The sequence below is a fragment of the Sinohyriopsis cumingii genome, chromosome 6, assembly GCF_028554795.1.
Source record: "Sinohyriopsis cumingii isolate HCF-2022 chromosome 6, ASM2855479v2, whole genome shotgun sequence".
Classification (NCBI taxonomy): Eukaryota; Metazoa; Mollusca; class Bivalvia; order Unionida; family Unionidae; genus Sinohyriopsis; species Sinohyriopsis cumingii.
In genome coordinates this window covers 18,550,715-18,575,698 of record NC_142966.1, presented here as the reverse complement: position 1 = coordinate 18,575,698, position 24,984 = coordinate 18,550,715, and the positions used below count along the sequence as shown (strand labels likewise).

Sequence of the window (24,984 nt, the reverse complement as noted above, 5' to 3'; positions counted from 1 at the left end):
ACCAAATCATTCTTTATTCATTTATCTGAGATCTAAACCATATCATTCTTTATCCATTTATCTGAGATCTAAACCATATCATTCTTTATGCATTTATCTGAGATCTAAACCATATCAATCTTTATGCATTTATCTGAGATCTAAACCATATCAATCTTTATGCATTTATCTGAGATCTAAACCAAATCATTCTTTATGCATTTATCTAAGATCTAAACCATACCATTCTTTATGCATTTATCTGAGATCTAAACCAAATCATTCTTTATGCATTTATCTGAGGCCTAAAATAGGCCATTCTTTATGCATTTATCTGAGATCTAAACCATACCATTCTTTATGCATTTATCTGAGATCTAAACCAAATCATTCTTTATTCATTTATCTGAGATCTAAACCAAATCATTCTTTATGCATTTATCTGAGGCCTAAAATAGGCCATTCTTGATGCATTTATCTGAGATCTAAACCATACCATTCTTTATGCATTTATCTGTGATCTAAACCAAATCATTCTTTATGCATTTATCTGAGATCTGAACCAAATCATTCTTTATGCATTTATCTGAGATCTGAACCAAATCATTCTTTATGCATTTATCTGAGATCTGAACCAAATCATTCTTTATGCATTTATCTGAGATCTAAACCAAATCATTCTTTATGCATTTATCTGATGCCTAAAATAGGCCATTCTTTATGCATTTACCCAATGTCTAAAACAAACTGTGCTTTATGCATTACCCGAGGTCTAAAACATATTCTTTGTGAACAAATTTAAGAATTAAAAGGCGCCAACAAAAGAACAAAGAAAAAATATCAAAGATATATGATATGATAACTGTTACATAAAAAACATGCAGCGAACAGACAATTTTCCAAAATACCAAAATTACCTCCCCTACCTGACTCTTCTATTAGAATGTTCTAAAGATATGTAATTAAAATAGTAGCTAGAAAACACATCAATAGAGAATTCATCAAAAGGTATAGCAGGCAGCTTGGTTTCATTTCACTGGCTTCAAGTATTGGCTTTAATGGATAAAGGCCATTTAGCAGTGCATTACAAAACTGGCAGTACTGAAATGAATAATAACAAAAATGTCAAGCCACATCTTCACAAATTTTGTGACACATTCATCAAATGTTTGTTTTATTATAAAGAAATAACTGGTTATCATGTTTCTGCTCTATTCAAACAGTAGATAACTGTGATATGATGTTTTAAGCTGTTTATATATTAATAGCACAGTTTAAAAAATAAACTCGCGCATTCTCGAGATTTCACAGGCAGCTTGGTTTCACTTCACTGGCTTCAAGTATTGTATTTTTAGCATATACCGGTACATCATTATTAGTAGCTTAATTATCGAGAAAATTCATCATAAGAAAACATGCAGAAATGGTCGATGTACACTACGACTCCTTTGTAGCTTTAAATTAATGGTTTCATTACACTGGCTTCAAGTATCGACTTCATCTTTAATTTAAAAGTGAGCAGATAAACAAAACATTTACAAGTATAAATGTGTTATGCTACTGACACCTGGGTATAAAAAGAAAAAATTCAACAAATTGTAACAAAATTTTAAAAGATCTATCATGGATAAGGTTAATAATTTAGATTTATCTTTGAAAAGAGATAGAAGAGTAGGAGAATGCCAGCATGGTCTGTTGTGTGATGGATGTAGTAGGTGGCGTCATTGAACATGTGGTACCGGAATCTCTCACTATGAGTACAGAAAACTGAAGAAGCAAGAATTTGTATGGTTCATTTATCAAGAATCTGTTATTGTGGAATCAAGCCACAGAAGGAGGTAGAAGCTGACAACATGGAAGTAGAATATGAAGCAACCTGAAAGATAGTGAATGGTGCAAGTGAGAGAAAAGGTGTTCTGTTAGTTAATTTGGTTGGATATATCTATGTTCTGCTAAATAAACCTAAACTAGAAGGAGAAGCATACTGGCTTTGAAAAGAATTAGTGCTCAGTGCATGGCAAGGGTTACATATGGTGACATCGTCACTGCTAGAGTCAATCTTCACGTATGTTTCACCAAAGGTCAGGTTAGATGTTTTGGCCACCATCCATGCAGAATGTAATGAAAGGGCTTGTAGACAGCCATTTGTATCTGCATGCAGAATTGTGGATGAAGTCATACGTGAATATGTTCCACCTGGACAACCTGACATTTGACTCAAAACACCAACAGACAACATGAGAATGGTTGTCCTCTTCATCTTCAGGATTGGATTTTGAAATCATCAATTATGCCAACCCCAAACACTTCTTATTTTGAGACATCGAAGTTAATGATAGATGACGTCATATTTGCCTTGAAGCGACAACTATGATTACTGAAAACAACAGGGAATTGGTCTGTGGATGCCACATTCAAGGTGGTTCATAAACCATTCCATCAATTATTTAGTATACATGCTTTATTATATCAGAAGGGATAAATTGGAAACAAGTTCCCTTTTCTTTGCCTTGATGTCTGGCAAGTGAATGGCTGACCAGAGGACCATTTATTAAAGGATCCAGGGGTCACACTACCAGGCGAAGCAGGCAACTAAGTTGCCTAAAAAAATGTAAACTTCACCTTCTTCTGTTAGGAAACCAAAAATGACTTCACCCTGTGTCTTTTTTTAAAGGAGCATTGAAAGACCATCCTTTTTTTAGATGCTCCCTTGACTTGGCCAGGTTATTCCAGTGTCATGTTATAGCTCAAGGCGAAATGTAGGCTTCAAGCCATCAAATAGTTGGTGTTTATATCAACTGTGCCTACAAACTCTTGCACATTCACAGGCATGTGTTTTGATAGCTGACTGACCATTAACCCCATTTCAAGTAAGTTAGCAACTATTACTGCCCAATTTCCACAAGTTACATAAAAACATAAACTTGTGTTTCGAAACTTAAACTTACGTAAATGGCAATTTGTGTTTTAAGAACAGAATCGGTAAATGAATATTTCAACAGTGGCTTATACATTATTTTCTTCATAACAATCAGTTTGTCAAGGGGAAATAATGGTGGACACTGCTGTGTCTGGGAAGTATCACTTTATTAGATTGTCTCTTTTCCTAAACCATTGGGCAAATATATTCAGGAAAATATGCAATTCATAGACAGCAAAATCTAAATATTATACTACTGAAGATGTAGCCTTAAAATGCAATGCTATGGTGAGGAATTGAAGAGATGCTGTACAGTGAAGGCTGTATTCCGAGTTCACTCATGTTTCTGAAAATATGAAGAAGAAAAAAAAGCAAAGCAAATACTATTTAACCTATGCCTAACGTTACATCAAGAGGGTAGACAAATAATAAAACCTTATGTTTGCAATCCCATCAATGGACTGTTGTAAGGAAGATATAAAGTGAGTGGTTACATTAAGAAAACCCTTCTTTCTAAAAATAGATGCATTGCATGTTAGCTGTGTTGATTGAGTTTATTGTTGTTGTTGTTGTTGTGGGGTTTAACGCCATATTTCAGCACACGATAGGCTATGCATGGCGGCCAGTATTAATGGTGGAGGAAGAACCAGGGAAAACCCCGGGAAGAACCACCGACCCACGAGAAGCTACTGGCAAGCTTTCTCACATACCCACATTGGCCGAATCCTAGACTCGAACCCACGCAGACAGAGGTGAGATGGCAATGATCCGTAATGGAGAGCGCTTTAGACCACTCAGCCACTCGGGGCCCCTGACTGAGTTTAGAAAAGGGTTTAGTTCATTCATATACTGAATTTAATTCTTCAGTGTGTTGTTTATGAACAGTTATGGTAAAGTTTTATCGGTAACAAAGAAATTAGGACAAACAATATGATTTGAAAGACGTGTGCATTTGTTCACATGTACATGATACAGAGGTTGTTTCACACAAGTTTAAAAATCTTTTCAACTGCCATTTTATAGAGAACTTTTAGAAACTAAAGAGAAAAATTCTTGATTAAGGGTAGTGATTAAGCATTTGTACTAACTTGCAATTACAATACTTTATTCTATTTACTCCGTTAAAATCAATTACAATGTATAGCTTCTGTTATTCTCCTTTTAAGTCATATTGCCAAAATACACTGCATATGAATATAATAGTTTTAAACATGCACAAAATATTTTTATAATATAAATAAAATTCAAAACATTTTCTAATTGAAAAAAATTATTGCTTAAAACCAATGTTACATGCCAGTATGCATACTGGGAAATAATAGGCATAATTCAAAAAAGAGAATGAAAACAAAACACACACACGTGTATATATTTCCCAGTATATATGCATTAAGTGTCTTGCTTTGCACCCACTTCTCCCTGTTCAGCTCTCACTTCTCCCTGTTCTGTCCAAAAGGAAAAGTTGCTTCTCCTTAAAATTCAAGTCTAGCTTGACCCCTGTAGATCAAGGACAATTTTGGTGATTTACAATGTCAAAACAATAATGGGAGATTTTGAACAGGCAATGTGGGTTTCAGCTAAAAAAAAAAGTATTTGGTGATGATCTTAATTTAGGTGAACGTCTTTTTAATTGGCAGAATGCTGTCATTAGGAAGATTCAAGAATTTTGTCCCGTTCCTATGCTGAAGAATAACATGTGTAACTTCCTTCAAGATCTGATGGTGCTACTATATCTACCTTCTGATTAGATCCAGCCAACTTTGGAACAGATGGAAAGAAAAATTGTTTGAACCACCACTGCGTCGTCTGATGGGTTACACAAACACTCAATGGATCCACAATTCACTTTTCAGCTATCAATCTTGGAGTGTGTATAAACAGCCCTTTTGCACATTTAACAATTTGGAGGGCTGGCACCATTGACTGAATTTAGCCACCAACAGTGCTGGTCTCAACTTGTACAAGCTAATGAGTTTTTGTCAAATGGCATCATAATGTATTGACAACACAACACATAAAAGCAGTTGCATCGACTGATCCATTAGGCATGGGTGGAATTTGCAAATGGAGACATGGCTGAGGAGTTAATGAAAAGATGTATTAAACGAACATTTGCGTAATTTGATGTTAATTAAAAATAAAATTGGGATATATTAGTTTAGAAGAGAGTGATGCTTTCAAATATTACTATATATTCAAAGACCGCTCCGGTGGCCTAGTGGTTAGAGTGTCTGCCTCGGATGCAGGAGGTCATGGGTTTGATCCCTGCCGAGTCATACCAAAGACTTACAAAAATGGTACTAACAGCTGCTCGCTTGGCGCTCTGCATTAAAAGGTTAGTGTTAGGCCTGGTGTCAGGATAATGAGACTGGGTGGGACATCATGCTACATGTCTGAGGCATGATGCTCCAGTCCTAAACATCACTATAAACTGTCACACTGCAGACATTGTAGCAATATGACTGAATTTTTTTAAAAGCTACGTTAAAAATCCAAATCACACACACACACATATATTCAAAAGTACTATTAATTTTACTACACGGATACTTTAGTCAAGCCCCAAATATCTCAATTATGTCGGAGGTGTAAAAAAATCGTCAACATAACCTAGTCCAGAGATATCACGATTCATAAAAACTGGTAACGTAATTTTAAATATGTCTTTGACCATTATTCCTGTCTCTTAGTTTACTGGAACAATGCCGACAAACAGGTCATAGTTTTAAGACTAATAATTGCTATATCTATGTAGCTTTTTTCTTTAATAACATGTGTCATGATTTCATAACTTTTTTTTAAACAGAATTCAGACTCCAGCTGTACACAGCAGACAATAAAAAAAATAGAGCTGATAATCAATTATGTGTGTATATGCATGTGCACTCTGAAATAAAGGTATTCCATTTTTCCATTAATTCCAGTCAATGTATATTTTGCAGTGAGCATAATATGGTTTAGATATTCCTCAGGTAATAAAGAAAAAATTACCTGCTGAAAAAAAACAGATTTTTTTAAATATATCTAAACCTGACCACATATGCAAAAAGGATTCACTTGTGTCTTTGAACCACTCCAGTGGCCTAGTGGTTAGAGTGTCTGCCTTGGATGTTGGAGGTCATAGGTTCGATCCCCAACCGACTCATACCAAAGACTTACAAAAATGATACTAACAGCTGCCTCGCATGGTGCTAAGCATTAAGAGGTTAGTGTTAGCACTGGTCGACCTGATGTTAGAATAATGTGACTGGGTGGGACATCAAGCTACATGTCTGCGGCATGATGCCCCAGTACTAGACATCACTATAAACTTCCACACTGCAGGCTTCGCAGCGATATGACTGAAAAATTGTTAAAGCTATGTTAAAAATCCAAATCACACACACACACTTGTGTCTTTGCAGGCGGAAAAGAAATGACGACTGATCCCCTAAATTACTTAGGATTAATTACCCCCGAATTTTAGGTCAGTTGACTTCTTATATTGAAGGTCACTATTCCAGGGTGGACAGTCGACTTTTAATACTGAATGTCAGCTGTCCTGGGTGGTCAGTCACCTGGTATTCCTATAATTTGGAGACAAGTGTTGATATGAGCTGCCAGGTGAGATATACCTGAAAATTTGAATTCTCGTTCTGATGTTAACTGACCTCATAACAAGCTACACAGTGCCATTATTTACGCAGTAAGACAGCTACCTAACAGCACAATATCAGGGAAGGCATCATACATTGTAGGACTTAGGAATGCCAGAAATGTCGAAGCCAGTTGAAGTCATATGTTTCTTTAATTAAATGAATAAAAACATACTAATGTTGATCAGCATGATTAGATACCTTCGCTTCGTTAAAAAGACTCAACTCTCATTTAACCAACGTTGGCATTTCTTGCTCTGTAGTCTAACAATAACTTCCCATTTGTGTGTAAACCCCCTACCAATTTCATTGTCAATAATGGAAATCTTTAATGTGATAAAAAGTGCACAGAACTTAGTCAATTCATTGATTTATAATATTTAACCTGAATGTGACCAGAGTGGTCCTAACAAAGGCATTCTCTGTGCCTTTCATGCTTAACAGACCTTCCATACTAACACAGCACCATGTTGCATACATTATGGGCAACACCATGTATGATGTTATGTACACAGGCAGAGTTGATTTCCCCAGACAACATTGTGACATAGTTCATCCTATTCAGTAACCGCTGGACAATTCTGTAAATTACCATAATGTTCAGAGTTTAGAGTTATATCCTTTGCACACATGTACATAGAAATTACTCTGCTTGTTAAATCCATGTTAAAGGCAAATTGGTAATGGTCAATCTTTCCCTTAGCTCGATTTGACATTGTACATCTCGGAAGCAGACGACACAGCATTTTCCTCCTACGTACATACATGCATAGCTGTGCATACATCTCTTCGCTGAAAATGGACTTGTCCAGGAATTGGAAATGACTAGCAATCTGGTAATCTTTTACACTGAAAACTTCCATTTGAAATTAAACATGCAGACGATAACGGTGTTAGGGTCCCACTTGGGCATAATCAGGTTTGAAATTATAAATCAATAAATAAACTAAGTTCTGTACATCTTTTATCTCATTTGTGCTTTTCATTTTTTAAATTGGTAGGGGGTTACAAACAAACAAGGTGCATATTCAGACTATAGTTCCTGTTCTTACCTATACCAACAAGTAGGTCTCTACTTTTTTTTCTTCTGACAGCTGAAACCAACATAGTCAGGCCTTATTCAATAATGCAGTTTTATGCTGTGTTAACCTCTCCATCAGTTCTGACTTATCGGATGCTCGCTAATAATTAATAAATTTATTTTATCTGACCTTGGTATGCAGATGTTAATTACAAACCCTCTTCTTTTGACCCATGGCATTAAATCCTTCAGAGCACTCACTTTATAGTAATAATCCCTGTCAGAACACAACACCTATGTTTACATCTATTATTGACATTATTTTTAAATGGCTGACGTATGCGTGAAAAACTTCATCACCCCACAGCAAGAACAACCGCTGAAAACCTTATAGCAAGGAGTATATCACTAGGAAGTGACTAATGCTTGGGACGGAACAGCAGTTAGGTCAGGCCATCAGGGCAGAATTTTGAGAGACAGAGACAGACATGTTGAGAATGAAAAATAAATTTAAAAAGAAATAAAAACTGTAATGAGCTGTAAAGATATGCTAAATAATAGTAACAATAACAATATTACATACATACATGTCCCACAAAATTCTGCCAAGACAGCCCGACCTAACTGCAATTTCTTCCCAAGCATTAGTCAGTTCCTAGTGATATATTCCTTGCTGTAAGGTTTCCAGCGGTTGTTCTTGCCATGGGGTGATACTGCTTTCTACGCATGCATCAGCAATTTAAAAATAAGGTCAGTAATAGATGTATACAAAGGTGTTCTGTTCTGACAGGGATTAATATTAAAAAGTGAGCGCTCTGAAGGATTTAATGTCATGTATCAAAAGAAGAGGGTTTGTAATTAACACCCACATACCAAGGTCAGTCGAAATAAATTTATTACTTACTAGCGAGCGTCCGATAAGCCAGACCTGATGGGGTGGTTAACACAGCGTAAAACTTCAGTATGGAATACGACCCGACAACGTTGGTCTCCGCTGTCAGAAGAAGAAAAAAGCGGAGACCTACATGTTTGTCTAGTTCTTACCTAGTTTTGCAACCTTTTTCTTTCCCTTGAAGGCAAAACACCCCTGCGAATACAAAGAAAAAAGAAATGTAACGTTGCTGTAAATATATAGTAGGTTTTACTTATTTATATTCTGAACTTGAAGGTGAAACAGAGTTTGCTAACCCGTTCAAAGCTTTATGAAAAATGCAACCGAATTCCTGCATCGAAAATACGTTACATTTTGTTTCATCTTCCCTACTCCTATTATGTTACAAATTTTATTCAACAGTTTGTAGGCCACCTAAACTAAATAACCCAAACCTTCGAAACAGAGCCTGCTGTATCCATTTCAATATCCATTTCTCTTTTTGTTCAATTTAAATTATGTTTTCACATGCAAGTAATTGGGAAATTTCCCGCTTGGATGAGATTTCTACGCCCAAATAGGAGAGTTTCAGTGTTTGAATGGTTTTTTAACCTTTAACTGTTATAGTGATATAACAAATCGAAAGCGTGCATTATATTAATGACACGGAATAAAACAGGACGTGACACAGAATAACGGAGCAAACATCACGTTTTCAATGTTGCGCACCCAATCCCGGAAAAAAGGTTCACATTCAGAAAACATTTATTCAGTTTTAAAGTTTAGAAAAATGGACACTTTTTCAAGTTTTCTGATAAATATACATATTCAGTCTTTAAATACGAAAAATAACCCGCTAAAAAAGATTTCTCTCAGAACGAGGAACGCATTTCTCATTGTCTAGTTATGGATATCATACATTACGGACGTTGCTTTTTTAAATATCAGCGATATTTTTTACTTCTCTTCGAATCATGTGAGAAAAGTCATAATGTATTGACAATCTTAGCTTTCTGATATAGACAATTATGCGAAAATGTCACGAAAATACCGTTTTTAGTATTTATTATTTTTGTTGAAAATTGAGTTACGGAAGTTATATTATTAAATATTACAGCATAACTTCAAGTATGTTTTGAGTGGAATCCAATCAAATAATTGTATAGAAACAACTGCATGGAAGGCATAATTTTACATTGTACGTATAATTAGGTAGTCCATAAACGTTCTATGTGTTCTAAATTTGTTACGGTGAAATTGTTAGGCAACCAACAGAGAAATATTATAGATGTTATAGACTATTCAGGGCCGTAGAGAGCAATCACTGGCCCTGGGATAAGAAACACCAGGGCCTCTCCTAGTTCTTGTTCAAACAAAAATATTTTTTTATATAAAAAAATTGGGTTGTTCGGCCCGGGCCCCCTTACGGGCCCGGGCCACGAGGATATATGTATAGGGTGTTTATGAGATTCAAATATATCCTTACAAAAACGTCAAACATATGCACAATTTATTTAAGAATATAATTCAGTATTTAACAAGATTTAGTAAATCGTGATGCTTAAAAATAAATTATACACTGCATGAACTGGCGTAGCAAGATGAAGACTGCTCATAAATAGTGTGTGATCGATGTGATAGCTTCACAAATTAATAAATTCTGTCAAATATGATTTTAGTTCTCATAGTTAAAAATAGTTGTAAAAAATAACAACAACAAACCTCACCTCCCCACTCAAAAAAAACCCCCCACAATAAACAAAACAACAAATCTCAAGAAATAGTTAGCAGAACTATATTTTAACCTGTTTGCGAATGTTGTTAAAGAATATATGACGGCAGCATGAATATTCAAAAACAAAATAATCTGCGTCATATGATGCAATTTTAACAGTTCCAATCGTTCGTTACAAAGACTTGTGAAAAATTCATACTGTTATTAAATGTTGTCGTTCATAGTTGCATACATAGCACATTTCACGGATCAACCAAATTCCCGCCAATTAAAACGTCTATGCAACTAAACTGATCTCACTAGGGTATCAGAATATATGTAATGGGTATATTGTGTATCTATAGCAGCACAGCAAACTACAGTAAGAAACCATATATTAAAGAATCTTAAAATTACGAAGTAGGAGGAAGAAATAAACCGGAATGGAAATAGAACACAAAGATATCGGGATGATTGACTAGCATTCGCAAGATTAAATTACGATACACCTAGTGAAAAATTAACATTTTTTCTTTCCAAGTAGAATTCCCATTAGCTTAGATCCAGTTGAAGAATGATGATAAGCCCATATTTAGTTGAAGGATATTACAATAATCAAATACTATCGAACAATAATACGAAAACAGAAGAATAGGTACAAGAAATATAATCCAAATTCTGGAAACGAATACAAACATTCTGGACAGAAAATTTGTAAACATACTCATAGAAGAAACTATTATTTAAGAATTATGTAGAAAATCAGGAAAACAATTAATATTTTTCTGCTGATCAGGATTAAATAAATCAAAGGCAAGAAACAAACATAGATTTGAAATCTAACTAGTTAAAGAATAAGCACCTTGGTATCATTATACAAATATGACAATACATGAATCGGTTTTAATATGAAAATGATTTTTCGTTTGCACTACGGCTTTTTAAGCATTTTTATTGTTTTATTTACTTTGTACATGAATTTAGAATGGTTTAAATCTCATAATGAGCCGCAGAAAAACCTCACTACTACATAAAACCGGAAAAGAACTACGTATGTATTTATGTAGCCTTCTTTTGTGCTTTTTGTAAGGCGGAAGAGTCCCTCGATTCTATCGCCTATTTTTTTTTTTTGTAGTTCTCTTATGATAGTTAATTCCAATAAATAACAGATGGCACCATTACTTGGTTTTGCCAGTTTTGAAAGTTAACAAAGTTTTCTTGTGGTATGATATCAATTGATCGCCTTTTTGTCCTTACACAATAACTGATGTTTATATCATCTAAATGTCGAATTGTAAGGCTTGCAATCTTTTTATACACATATTTTTGTTAATTTGTAATTATAATCGTACTAAAAAATTAAAAACTATATAATGCTGTCCTGCTACTTCTTTATACATCAATAGCAAATCAACTGGAATATGCATGGATCAATATCTTCAAACTCACATATCATCGGTATACTAAGAAGGTCTTTGGGGATTTTCAACGCATAAAGACCACTGAAAATCGTTATTTTGAACATTAAGACCAGCCTCTTTGTTCGTAATCCAGAATGGTATATATATGTAAGAACTTCCAACAGTTGATTCATGCTACTCAGTGTGAAATGTTAAAAAATGCATTGCTAACAACTATCCATGTCGAGTCCGATCATCTTCCTGTCCAATCCTTTTTACCAGTTTTTTTTTAACATTTTATCCAAAACAGCATTTATTCTATGAATATTTCGTATGTGGTATGATTTGGTCCTGTGATAGAAAGTTCTGCAACATCTACTAGCTTGTTGCTGAATCATAAGACCATATACATTTTAATTTACAGATCATGCTTTTAGCAGTTTCATTTTTTCTTGCTATTAACTTAACAATATTTGGCCGTATTTCATCAAAGAATGTCCATGTATTACCCATTATTTCATAAACTTTAAATGTAAACTGTTAAGCAGCCGTATCAAATGAATTAACCGTTCACTGTGTTATCTTTCTTTCTTTTAGATGTATTTCCTCATTAGCCGTCATTTTAATCTTTTGTAAGTGTTTTGTTAAATCTTAAAACCACTAATGCTTTTTGCCCAAAAATATATTGAGCAATATTCGGTTCCATTATTATCGAAAGCTTTATAATACTTGCTACAAACTTCCTAACCTTCTTAAAATTGTATTTTGTTTTCAGGCATTCTTGTTCTGCAAATATTTTGAGGTTGTTCATGCTTTTGTATCTACATCACCACCCTTTGATTTAATTGTTCCGCCTAAGTATATTTTGAGCAAGAAATCATAAATCACTGTTACTATATATATATATATATATATATATATATATATATATATATATATATATATATATATATATATATATATATATATATATATATATATATATCCATTATTTTGATTATCATTTGTTTCATGTTAACAATGCCATATTGCCACTGACCATGCTTTGCATAAACCTTATTGTACTTCTTTTGATTCAAAATGTGTCTGCACTGTTGAAGTTGGCTGCTTTGCCAACCATTTCTTTGATTTGTTTACAATAATCATTGTTAACGTTTTCATGTATTGACACGTGATATTTGCTCTGATGTAGGAAAGCTGGCAGTAAGAATCATATCCAAAATATCAAAGATTCTGATTCATAATCATTTTCAGACATTGTCTCCAATTATTTTTTAATAATAATAATAATAATACAAACAGACTTTTAAACCAGTCTCTTCATTTTAAAGTTTTATACTCTCCTGTGTATAGGTCCAAGTAGTATAGTGGAGCACTTTACGGACAATGAAAAACCCAGTCAATAGTGTCGTGGGCACGATTACGGAAAAGGTTTTTTCAGCCCCCCCCCCCCCCATTGCTCGTGGGGGAAAAATGGCAGATTGACCGTGTTTACCCAAGACGGAGTATTTGACAGAACCTTCCCGCTACTTCCAGATGATTCACGACAAAATCAAATACACGAAACACGTGGAGATCGTTCGTGAGGATTTGATCCTGGTCAGTTACGAAGAATAACTGGACTTTGTAGAAGCAGACGCATTTTGGAATGTCATCACTGCGGTTTATGTGACAGCTCATGCTCGCTTCAAATTGTACGAAGTTTTAGAACTGTTAGGAGATCGCGTCCTGTACTTTGACACGGACAGTTGTATTTACATCGATCGCCTGGGTCACTGTTACCCTAAAATCGAAGGAGACCGTTTAGAAGCCTGGACGGATGAGCACTCCGACGACAAGGTTCTAGGTTTTGCTAGTGGCGCTCCCAAAAGTTAGGGCTACGAATACCGGAATAAACAAGGAGAAGTGCACGCCGAGTGTAATGTGAAAGGATTGACTCTCAATTATCGCACCAGTCGAGTGATGAACTTTGGCGTACTGAAAAAAAGCCTTGCAGTCTGGACAGGATGGAAACCTTAAAGTGACCACCTACGAGCCGCACAAGATTGTATGTTTACCCACACAACAAAATTGTCAGTCGGCCTTTGGAAAAAGTGTATGAAATCGTGTACCAGAAGCCTGTGCGGCTTCCCAACCATTTCACTTTGCCGTAGTACGGACAGTCGATATTGGTCACCATATAAAAATGGACAACTTCCAATACCTATAGTTCATTGTAAGTACCAAGACCAAGCGAGAAAGATGAATACTTTTAAACAAACATCATTCAAGTTCGGTGATTCGCAAGTGGAGTGTGATGCCGTGCATTGCGATGAGAGCGATGTCGTACGCTGTGACCTCAGCGATGCAGTACAACCCTATGGGAACTTTGCTATTACCACTACTACTACAACTACTACCATACCTACCATGGAAAGTGATACTGTGCGTGTCAAATCTGACGGATGCACAAGCTATGCCACTCGTTATCGTGGACTCTTTACTGGTTTTCATGGTGGATGTCATCCTCCACGTGAAACCATGCAGCCACCACCCTACGGATGCCATCCAAAGATAAGAAAACTCTTGCGGATTTCACAGTACCCTCATCGAAATGAACTTGTGAAAGAAGAATATTCATTCCCTGTGCGTTTGCCTGAATACGGCGACTTTGAAAGTCAATTCCAAACGTTCTAAGGAAAATGGCCTAAATATCTGGGAGAACCTATCCCCAAAGAATTATCCAGAGCCGGATGTTTCTACTTGGGCACAGCGGGTAAAGCCAAGTGCTTCATTTGCGGTGTCACTTCACGAGTGGGAGCAGAAATATTCGGCTTACTTAGAACATGTTCGATGGTCTCCTCATTGTCACTATCTACCTTTAGTGGGACCCTGGTCATTGAAGCGGCATACCATATCGTTTAAGAAACCAGCTTGGATAGGAGGCAAACGTTGGACAACACCTAGACAAGTATTTAAACCTCATTTAAAAGAAATATTCAAGGATTACCAAACGAACTGCAAGAGAAGATCTACAAGTATGTTTGGCATGGACTTGCCAGGGCAAATTCTCATTGTTGACCGTAGAAATTCTGTGTCGAGAAAATCACAAGAGAAAGTGAAAAAAGTCAACAAACTCGTCAGATTTCTCTGCATCAAGTCTGATTTCACCTGTTTATTCCGCTTTAGACCTTTTACATTAGAAGATTTTATTGACATTCTTGACCGTTACCCTGAATGGCAGTGGTCAGAAATTACTCACTAAGTCCGTTACTTTCGTTCTAGGAGAAGTTTTAAATAAAATAATACTGACTGACATGATCATGGATATTTTACAAGAGAACATTCGTGGTTTGCCTGTGCAGTTGAGAAAAAGCATTTACCGAGAGCCGGTTAAAATACAATTGAAACGCAAAGAACAATTGCATCCGTCACATCACCGATGTTTAAACCACTGCCACCTGATTGCTATAAGGGGACTGATTCAGATGAAAGTTTTCCAGTGGTCAGACATTGATCAACTAATCGTGGACGAAAAGGATTGGTTTGTTACTGATTGTATGTACTACAATGTATACGTAATGCAACGAATTTTAGAGGAAGAGTTAGAGGGTTACCATAATCTTTTTCACAACGTAAACTTAGTTCAAGAGGAAACTTCTGAACGGTGTCTTGTGATGTGCAAGTTAGAAATTAACCATTTAGATTCGCCACTAGAGTACGATCATCTTTGTACAGAAAGTACACTTATTGCCTCTGACAAAAAGAGGTAATAACAACGGGCTATCATGCCACGACCTTTATCAATAGTGATACAACAGATTTCGAGAAAGGAAATCGGTGAGAGTATTTAAATGGTGTAGGATTACCAACACTTACTACGAGAACTGTGTTCCTTGAATTTGGGTCGATGTGTGGTATTGTGTCTCAGTGACTTGTTTTCTGGGATTTTGTTGACCAGTCGATTCCTTGTTGACTCTTTACGAACAGTACTTACCACAAAGAAAGCATGAAAGTTGTCCCTTTAAATGAGCACAAGAAACTCATTTTGTTAAAAGCCGTGCGTTTTATCTGGATACTTCTCGACCTCTATGGGAAAAAATATTCGTCAACTTTTAGGTACTAAAGATGTCTACGATAACGTGTGTGTAACTTGTGACTTATACCCTCACTGGACAGATGTACGTGACAGGAAAATTTGGGGTTTCGAGGCTTGGACCAAAGAAGTGGTCAATTATGCCCAAGAGTTGTGATTCTAAATTTAAACGCCAAAGGAAAAAAAGTAACTTTTAAACCTGTGTTAGTGACAGTGCCAGAAGAAGAACCCGTCACCGAGGACAACCACTCACTTCAGAACAGGATTGTCATGGAAATTTTGTGAAAGACCATTCTGGGAGGACACCTGTGTGACTGTATCCAATGTAGAGACTATAAGAACATTACTCCCTCTCCCTAGGACACCTTGGTTACCAAACCCATGTTGTACAGAGACTTGTATCTATTCCGCTTTGATCGTTTTGATGTGTATTTTATCGTTGTATTTAACCAGTTGGCTTTATGTAATTTTGTCTTTCGTGTTGTTCCATTTTAACTTGCAATGAAAGTGACCTGGAAAAAAATGAAAACTCGTGTCTTATCTCTCTTTGGGTGTCAAAAGTGACATTTCCTACACTATGTCTACCTCTACTGTCTTTGCTCCTTCTTCTTCCACCTTCAAAGTCATCGACGAACACTTAGATCGTGCCAGTTGGGAGGCCTTGTATCTTCGCCATATCATTAACATGTTAACTGCCGGACCTAGCGGTTCAGGCAAAACCGAATTTGTCAAACGTTTGATTTAACATATAAACATCATTTGATCGATCGTCCACCTCAACGGATCGTGTAGTGTTACAAAGAGTGGCAATTGGCGTATATCCTCTTGCGAGAAAGTCAACGCGATTACATCGTGTTTGTGGAAGGCATTCCTAGCGAAGATGACGAAATCGTGTCTGACCCCAGTCAAACCCATCTCCCCATTTTCAACGACATGTTAGACGAAGACGAAGAAGAAATTAAACTGTAGTTTACGCGCAAAGTACATCATCGTAATGCCGGTGTCATTTACATTACTCAAAATTTGTTTCAACAAAGTAAAAGCCCATCGCATCATCAGTCTCAATGCTCATTAAGTGGTCTTGTTTAAAAGCCCTAAAGATAAATCGCAAGAACAAGTCATAGCCAAACAGTTAGGAAAACCATGGCTGACTCATGCGTTCGACGATGGCACTCAAGCCCCACACGGCCATTTACTCGTGGATATAAAACCCACCAAACGGATTATTTGCGATTTCGTACCCATCTGTTTCACCAACGGTGCCATAACAGAGGGCCTGTCGTGTACACGTCCCCGTCGTCGACTTAACAAAAAAAAAAGAATCTATAAAAACCTAGGGCACTTTGGGTCTGTCTCCCACAGCGTCAACATGACGTCCCTTCAGTCTCATCTTCCCGTCAAACTGATTGGTGCCTTGTACGGAATTAGTCGCGAAAAAATCCACAAATAAGTGCTCGTGTCTTAGAAGCCAGTTTCAAAGAAGTCTTACGATGGTTTACGGTGACAGCACGTCAATTGCTGCCAGTTATCATTCACATTTCTCATAAAACCAAACTCTTTTTTGATAGAAACAAAGTAAAATAGACTCAAATGGCTGATCTCTGCATCAACACGCAAGCCAAAAAGCAAATCATTCTGAAACCTGGAGGTAGCGGTTCTCAAGGAAATCGCATCATTCGCTCCCTCTTAAACTGGAATCTTAATGCCCCCAAAATACTCCCCAAGAAAAAGCCACTCCCAAAAATTTCAAACGAACCCCAAAGAAGATAAAGAGCGACCGTGTCAAGAACCGGTCACAGACCCAGAAAAAGAAAATCCCACAGAAAAAGACAAAGAAAAGTCCCAGGAAAAGAAAAGCCCCACCCCCCACCCCCAGAAAACAGCTTCTGCCCGCAAGAGAGACACTTCGGCCAGGACGCAACCTTACATTCGCAAACCACGACCTGCAGAGACGGTGATCGAGTCTCCGGTATCCTCAAGTTCTGCTACTTATCCGTTGCTGGTGATGCCAGCCAAACTCAATTTGACACCCGTTCTTCCTCATCTGATCAAAGAATGGAAATCCACGTCTCCAAAAACAATTCCTATAGAGGTGACACCGTCCTCATCTTTAGCTGCAGTGGCAGTTGCTTACAAACTACCAGCTCTCAAAATATAAATCCTTGAGAGATCGGACATGCTACTAGATATGTCCAATCAAGAACTTCCCCCGATTTAGTCCGTAGAGAAACCCTCCACGACGTGTAAGGCCTGTCATCAAGTTGATTCGAGGTAAAGGCACTCAGTGTCGACGCATTCCAGTATAAAAAAAAAAAAGAGGCAAAGGATGGGAATCAGTGGTTTGTGCTTCTGAACACCCAAAGATGTCACTTATCAGAAGCAATCCCTATTCTAACCCTAAAGGAAGGAAAAGGAAAGGACTTCCTCATCGTTTAGTCAAAAATGGGGACACGTCCGTCCTGTCCAAAGCTTCTCCACCTATGCGAAAAAACTCATTCAAGCAGCATCAAAAGATGTCATCGATACAGTGTTCGAATGTTGTTTGATCGTTTTGAAAGGTACGATACCTTTGTCTAAAAACCAGAAAAAATGCTTAGCCAAACATCGTTAAGTTCTTCGCCAAAGGATTCAAAAGAAAATACCCGATCGTCAAAAGAAAGACATGTTGGTACACCAACGCGGAGGAATTTCGCCCATGATGTTAGGACCCTTGCTGAAAGGAGTATTGGGAACAAAGCTGGGAGGACTCATAGGAACAAGATAAAAAGGACCAAGAAGATAAAGGGGACCTTCTGGGTCCAAAAATCGCAGAAGTGACCATCGAAATCCGATGGAAGGACGAAAACTGGCTTTAGTGCCTTACAAACGATGGATGGAATACGATCCTTGGCAAGAACAACGGACCCCGGATTTACTTCCCAATTATGATTTGCCCGAGATATCCAAAGTACAACAAGAATTTCAGTCTTTGATGGATCGCAATGATTTGTCTGAAACAGAAAATCGAAAAGGTATGGTCAATTATTGCAACGACTCCAACTCTTTGACCAGAAAGCTTTAGACGAAACAGCTCTGCCTACTGTGAAAGATTTTTAGACCCTGATGAAAAGTACATCACCACCCCCCTCTGCGGTCAAGACAAACGCAGCGCAATGAATCTTTGAGTAAGAAGAGGTACGAGAAGTCTTTCAAACACCGTGAGCAGTACCCATTCCTAGTAAGATTGCAACATCCTTATTATTCAATTTCCCCATTCCCAAACGAAAAGCATTTAAAGCTTGGGTTAAAAAGATGATATCCACTCCTCCTTCGACAGAAGTGAAAAAGAAAGAAGGGAAACCAGAAGTGAAAAAGGAAAATAAGATCTAAGCCATCCCATTACCACCTCCACCACCACTACTACCCTCGACTTCAGCTTCCGTGGCAAGTCGGACACGTAAAGTCGATTCCAAACCACCATCTCGCACCGTCCAAAGCGGCATAAGGGAAGAATGGGTGACTTATTAAAAAATAGGGAAGGTGTTAGCAGCATTTACTACAATCAATCCGATCGAGCAGGTTACATAGGAGTTCAGAAATTGTATCTTGCTGCCAAAACCCATGTGAAAAGCTTCCGTTTACCTCAACTGCAACGATGGTTACAAGAACAAGCCACGTGAACTTTACACAAACCCATTCGACTAAAAATTGTCCAGAAGTCGCACCCGAGTGGAGGGTATCGATCGTAAATGACAATCCGAATTATCCGATGTCTCTCATTTTGGCCACCTACAATCATGGCTACAAATATTTATTTTGCGACATCGACGTCTTTCTAAATTTGCCTGGAGGTGTCATTGACTTCCAAATCGAACAGTGAATTAGTGCGAGCCCTCAAAATGGTGTTGAAACAAAGCGGTCATCACCCTCTTCAAAGGCAAACCGATAAAGGCGCCGAATTTCTGAAGCAAGCTTTCCAAAAATAATTAAAGAAACGTGAAATTCGTTTTTTCACACTGAGAATCCCGAAACCAAAGACAGCATCGTGGAACGTTTTCAACGCACCTTGAAAGAAGTATGTTGAAATATTTTACGCATCAACACACTCTCGACGTCTTAACGCACCTGGTCCAAGCATACAACCAAACCAATCTTGCCATCGAAGCATCGGACGTGCCCCCGAATAAGTGACTCCCGACAACGAAGCGACTGTTTTTAATGCCTGTTCGGTACGTCCCTGACAGTGGCTCTCCCCAAGAAAAGTGAAGTGGTGTCAGCAGGAGATTGGGTTCGTATTGGCAAAAACCAAACCCACTTTCGACAAAGGTTACTTACCCAACTGGACTACCGAATTATTTCATGTCACTGGACGAGTGCGTGGCCGTCATCCTGCCGTCTATAAATTGGAAGACATGAACGGGAAATGAAAAAAGGAACGTTTTACTTGCCCGAGTTACAACGCATAACCAAAAAAGAAGTCGAAGTTCACGATATCGACAGCATTCTCGAACGAAATATCTGGAAGGTGGGAAAACGCCCTGTCAAAGAAGATAAAGTGCCTTGGAAAGGATATCTTCCCAGTTTTGATACATGGATGGACGCTTCGCAAGTCATCTACTATAAAAAGAAGTGACCATTATGCTCTTCAAGACATCCGCTAGTTTAATGCATTGAAACAGATGGGGAAGTGGGTGCGGAGGTAGTATACGGTTTACCACCCAAGTAGGGGCGTGTACCGCGAAACGCGGGGTGATGCTGCACCTGCACCTATCACCCACTACGGCACCCTGGGTGGTTATACAGGCAATGCAGTTTAGTGATAGATTCAGAAGTAGGACATAGCCTAATACCCATTTATACAATATCTGATTACTACATCACCGGATATCTTTCTTGGAGTGACTGGGTGGGAAATTTGGGGAGGGGTAGCATACAGTTTACCGCCCAAGTAGGGGTGTGTTCCGCGAAATGCGGGCTGATGCTGCACCTTTCACCCACTTCAGCACCCTGAGTCGTCCAAATGTATAATCAATTAAGCGATGCAATAGGTGATCGGTAATTAATTAACCATCAGTACTCATACTAACAACATCTATCTGCTCTATCCTAAAACTTAAGGCATGATGAATCGTCTTAATATACATGAATAATTAAAACTGGCCAATAACATTTATATTATAAGGTGGCTTAAATCTCAGCCATCGGGGCCACCTGAACAATGCGGCAACGAATTTATTAATAAACTTGTTAGAAATTAAAGTAAGAACCCAAAATTAGACCTATAAAATGCCTAATAACCCAACTAATCAGCACCAGCTACACAATGTGGCACCAAATTTGCATAATTAGTAAATATGTCCTAAAAATTTAGAACTATAAGGTGACTAAACCCCAGTCATCAGGATCCCCGCACAAGGCGGAAATAATAATTATTAGAACAGAAACCCCAAATAGTATTCGATTAAGTAAATGTCCCATAAATAGACTAGGAGATTCGTCATGTCATCTCTATCTTACACAAACAGCACAAATGATTTTCCAAATTAAATATGGCAAAACGATGCCATTTACTATTCGGAAACTGGGGAACGAGAAACAAAACTATCCCGGATGTAGGACGCATCCCTTCCACTCGGTTCGACATAACTTTGCCACTGCCAGACATGTACCATATACGTGAGTGAGGGTGGGCCATTCCCACTCACCATGAGTCCCGTGAGACATCAATGTCTCGAAATCGGACTAATCAAATAGCACTTCCTAAGTGCATTAATGTGTTGGGGGAAGTGGCACTATTCCTTCCCCCTCGAAAAAATCAAATAGCCCCAAACAGGGTACTAAATAGTCGTAAATGCCCATATGGGCGCAAACGACTCTAATTAAAATGACTGACTGACATTCGCGCCTCACATTCCATTCAGCCTGGGAACGTCGTCCAGTGAACATCGTAGAACAGTACACCAGACCGTACACGTGCGGATATGAGTTAACCTCTAAGGATGGAGCAATGATAAGCCACCATCCAAACAAGACAATGATTAGCAGTGGACAGCAAAGAGCACTGCTGAATAACTTCTAGTCTGGTCCCCTGCTTAGTATGCTCCCTGCGTTGTATTCCGCTATACTATACGCAGGGAACCAGACTAAATAACTTCGCTGGAAGACAAAGAACGTTACAGGGAAAAATAATCCGGAGCGCTGGTCACTAAATCGACAAGGAATGAGAAGGGAGTGGAAAAAGCATGCTGCGCGTGGGCTGTGACTAGCTATCCAACAAAGAAAAGGGAGCACGGCCATATACACGTGTAGCAGCCCGCGGAGACCCAACTGCCTAGCCATCGAGTCAGAATACTTAAGCTTGGATTTATCAGTGGCCGGTTAGTAATAGTCCAGTATTAACCCTGAGACGGAAAAGTACTCATGACTGCGAATAGGAAATGGCAGACTTCATCTGGAGGAAGTGCACCATTGCTGTTGCCTACGGCTCAGGAACCCGCCAACCCGTGTAGCAGTGTAGACCCTTTCCGGGCCTACCTAGACGAGGTTCCTGATCTCGATTTGAAAAAATCGAGCAGCAATCAAATTGCCTGGTAGAATGTATATGGTTCTCAATTTGGCTTGAGAACCTTTTTGATAATATCTCTCTTTTCAATATCCTAATTTGATCCGTTTGGTTACCGCCATTAAAATTGTTATTCTCCAATTTTTGTATGCGTGATAGGTCATTCCGACTTTACTGATTGATATTTAATTAGTTTATCGAATGTACACTTTGTACACAAAATTCCAACTTTATAAATGAATCATTTTTTAAAAATTTTTTGTTGACTTAATTGATTTGAACAATTGCACAGGTGGCTTACAAATAATTGGTATTTTTATTGTCCATTAAAATAACTGTACTAAATTTTGTTAAGTACGGGCTGGAATTTGAGGGTTCTGTGTCGTTTGCGCCTGTTTCCGGGTACCTTTCCTTCCTTGCCACTCCCCGACCTCCTGTACCTAGACGGAGATGTGGGACCATTTCCACCCATCTAATCCAGGTGTCCCGATGTGACGTCATAGTTGCGACCAATCGCAACTGGGGTCACATACTGCCTTGGTTGACACCTGGACCAGTTGTCAGCAGACTGGAATTCATCTAATTGTAACATGAGTGTGTGCTGGGTCCTTTCCCACTCATGAAAGCCCTTCATTCTCGTCGTTAGGGACATTTAGTCCCACAACCTGGCTCAGTTAACAGCACTTTTTGAGCACATAAACGCCTGGGGGATGGGGCTATATTTCCTTCCCCCAGGAACAATTAGCATCCTGCTGTGCAGAAATAAACCAGTGGCACATGTAAAACTGTGCTAACGCCACTTAAATCAAAAAATTCAAAATCAATCATTCGTGCCATTCAACCTTGAATAACCAAAAAAAAAAAAAACGGCCAGCAAACGTATGGACAAGATGTTAAAGTAGCAGGAAATCGTGGATACCACAGGCATAGCAGAAGTGTTGCTTGACAGAATAGAGAATGGTGCCTATAATCCGCACCTTTTGAAAATGAAAATGAATAATTTAAAAAAGGCGAATATATAGAAGACAAAGAGAGGATGAGAGCATGGAATGCAAAGATAAAAAGAAGAAGAGAATGAAAAGAGAAAAAAGGAGATAGTGGAGAAGGAAGAGGAGGAGGATAAAAAGGAGAAGAATAAAACAAAATGTGTAGGGGAGAAAATAAGAAGGTGGTGGAGGAACAGAAGAAATTACAAGAAGAAAACCAAATTCCCTTTTCATGGCCACTCGTATGCCTCGAAAAAATTTGCTTTCTTGCCTAAAACAAAATGTTTTATTCGGTTGTATATATGTTTTTGTGATAGATTGATCTTCATCAATCTATGTCTGTATGTTGTATGTGTTATATATGTCTATTTCCCGCCAGTCCCGTTCCCACCAAGCGTTCTATGTTTTTTACCACCGTTTGGTCAGATTGAGGCCAGCCCCTTGTTACTTTGTTAACAATCTTATGTACCTTGACGTCACGTTACCTATTCGATTCCTATTATCCCTATACAACAACTTAACTTTCCCGTGTCCGTATACAATGGCAATATTCCCCATATTCAAGTCGTATTGTCCGTAAACGTGCGCGGGGGGTTGGGGGGTGGGTGGGTGAGTCTGAAAAACCTTGTCCATAATCGTGCCCACGACCTTTTTGACAGGGTTTTCCATTGTCCGTAAAGTGCCCCACTATACTACTGGTCCATAGAGCATGCAATTATAGATGTGCTTGCCCTAGAATTTCGAAATACAAAACAATTTTTTAAAAATATTTGCCTTTCTAACTTTGCAAAAGACATTACTTAAAATCAGGAAAAGCTAAAATTAAATGAATCAGTTATTTAGAAATTGGAAGACTTGAATGGAGAGTACATCAAGAGTATGCTTTACGACAGACTGAATTGACATATATAAAGTTTACAAGATTGTGAAAACCAATTGAATGGACACCAAAAGCAATCTGATCAAAATCAGATCTTTCCTGTCCTGCGTGAACATCTCACAGAGACCGTTTAGGAGTTAGGGTGACCTGCCATAATCGCCAATTTTATCAGTCAATCAGATGAAGTATTATACCTTTGAGTTGAGGAGACTGAAAGTATGGCTGAAAAGCATCAATGTTTGCCTAACGATCTGAACCACTTTAAAAAAAATTTAAAAGCAGCATTTCTATTGGCTAATTAAATGGTCACCAAACCAAGACCCCTAAGCGACTGCTGTAAGTAGGACGGTGGAGATATGATTTTAATGAAAAGGAAGCAAAAGGAATGTACTGATGAAATTGAAAGCATAAAGTATATCTTGTAATATTTGAGAAACCAGATAAAACATTATGACATTATGTAAAATGAAAGACTAAGCACAAGAAATCGGTGTAAGTATTAAAGAGTATGAAACCTTTTTGTTTTTAAAAAGATATTGTGTTTCTAGAATGTGATAAACATAGAAAGAAGTGCATTATATATGTGGTGTTTTGGTAGGGTTGGGGTGGGGTGCTCCCAATATATTATTTAAATTACTATGGAAGTCCCACCCAGGCTCGATGTTGTAGGAAGCGAAATTAGTGATAAAGACAGGTAAAGCTCCGAACCCCTAGACAGCAATACCGACAGTTAAATTATTGAGAACACAAAGAGAAAATTCAAAAGAATAACAATTTAATACTATTCAATATTCAAATGATAATTTCCCAATCACTCTTCTCCCTCTCGACCAAGTGACAGCCTATTGCATCCTGCGATTTGTAGTGTGAGGTCGCTTTTCCGCCTGTCCTTGTTTTCAACTCATCTGTATCTCTCTTATCTCGCCAATTCCTTCTCTCCTTCCGACGTTCCTCCTAACTCC

At 38.0% G+C, this 24,984-nt stretch overlaps 1 protein-coding gene across 1 annotated transcript in view; it reads right to left on the bottom strand.

Moving 5' to 3' along the window:
- LOC149796445 (uncharacterized) overlaps positions 1 to 24,984 on the bottom strand; it is a 251,870-nt gene that overhangs the window by 102,335 nt on the left and 124,551 nt on the right. Inside the window, exon 12 of the mRNA XM_089960532.1 lies at positions 8,600 to 8,642. Within this exon, the coding sequence (XP_089816658.1) occupies positions 8,600 to 8,642 (43 nt within the window). The remainder of the gene's footprint in view (positions 1 to 8,599; positions 8,643 to 24,984) is intronic.